This window comes from Seriola lalandi, unplaced genomic scaffold, assembly GCF_002814215.2.
Source record: "Seriola lalandi dorsalis isolate HSWRI2012SDOR001 ecotype SW California unplaced genomic scaffold, Sedor1 jcf7180002054969, whole genome shotgun sequence".
Lineage (NCBI taxonomy): Eukaryota > Metazoa > Chordata > Actinopteri > Carangiformes > Carangidae > Seriola > Seriola lalandi.
Window position 1 is genome coordinate 799217 of NW_019525520.1, and position 1348 is coordinate 800564.

The 1348-nt window shown below is 44.1% G+C and overlaps 2 protein-coding genes across 2 annotated transcripts in view; both read left to right on the forward strand.

Moving 5' to 3' along the window:
• myo15aa (myosin XVAa) overlaps positions 1-1348 on the forward strand; it is a 43212-nt gene that overhangs the window by 32505 nt on the left and 9359 nt on the right. The window lies entirely within an intron of this gene.
• LOC147817383 (unconventional myosin-XV-like) lies at positions 7-1329 on the forward strand (the record flags this gene model as incomplete). The annotated part of the gene is made up of 6 exons (XM_087170940.1): positions 7-51; positions 170-290; positions 423-538; positions 783-842; positions 1029-1104; positions 1211-1329. Coding segments are annotated over exons 1-6 (534 nt in total), but the record flags the coding sequence as incomplete, so codon positions are not given.

Genomic DNA, 1348 nt, shown 5'->3' on the forward strand with positions numbered 1-1348 from the left:
GATGAAGCCATGGAGATCCTGAAAGACCAGATGGCAAACCCACCACAACCGGTAACCCCCCCCCCACAGTACCACACACACACACACACACACACACACACACACACACACACACACACACACACACACACACACACCATATAATATGTGACCCTCTGTAACGCCTCAGACTCAGAGGAAGCCTCAGTCTTCTCTACGTAAAGAGGAGGGAGGTGCTAAGGTTACCAAGACGACCAAACCTCGTCCTGCAGGGCCAACTAGCTCCAACATAGGCCCCGCCCCTTCGCCAGGTGAGCTTTTACACATACTTTAAAGATCCCCGAAGCAGCAGAATGATATATTATTGACGTCTGTGTGTGTGTGTGTGTGTGTGTGTGTGTGTGTGTGTGTGTGTGTGTGTGTGTGTGTGTGTGTGTGTCCAGTCTCCAGAGAGTTGCCAGTAGAGGACGAGATCATTCAGACTCAACTCCACAGCAGAACCAGCGATGAACATTTCACTTACTCCAACGTCCCCTGGAAGCTCTACATGAGGAAAGAGGTGCATTTCATGAGCACACACACACACACACACACACACACACACACACACACACACACTTCACTTCTCTTAATAGGAAGTCAAAGAATATAAAAAATATGTTTTTAAATTTTTTATTTTTATTGTTTTGTGTATATATACTGTATAAATATATATATATATATATATTTATACACCAGTCATTTAACAACATCTCTGTGTTTAAATGTTAATCAATATCTGTGTCATTGATCTGTTGCTGCAGGTTTTCTATCCCAGAGAGACTTTCAACAATCCTCTTATTCTGGACCTGATCTTCAGACAGGTCCATTTATTTATTCAATATTCATTTACATTCATTTATTGCTCCATTAATTTCATTGTAAGTTTGTTCTTTTTCATTTATAATTTTAAGTCTTTCATCACGACTTCACGTCCAGTTTATTGTGATTATGTGAATTATTTATTGACACTGTCACTATATTGATGTTTGTGAGTTTGTGCTCTGCAGGTCGTACACGACACTTCCTCTGAGGCTTGCATCCGCATCAGTCAGGAGGAGCGCCAGAAGATGAAAGCTCTCTTCGGTGTGGAAAGGCGTCGGCGCACTTCTTTACGTTCATGTCGTTCAGCTCGTCCGGGCGCCGCCTCACACGTCTGATCATCTAAACTCTCACTTTGTTTCTCCGACAGCCGAGAACAAGGTGGATCAGGTTTCAGGAACGCACGATGAGAACGTGAAGAAGAAAGTGGTCGCCATGGCCCGAGACTCCTGGGAGATCTACTTCTCCCGCCTCTTTCCAGCCTCTGTGAGTCGTTGTCTCTCTCTCT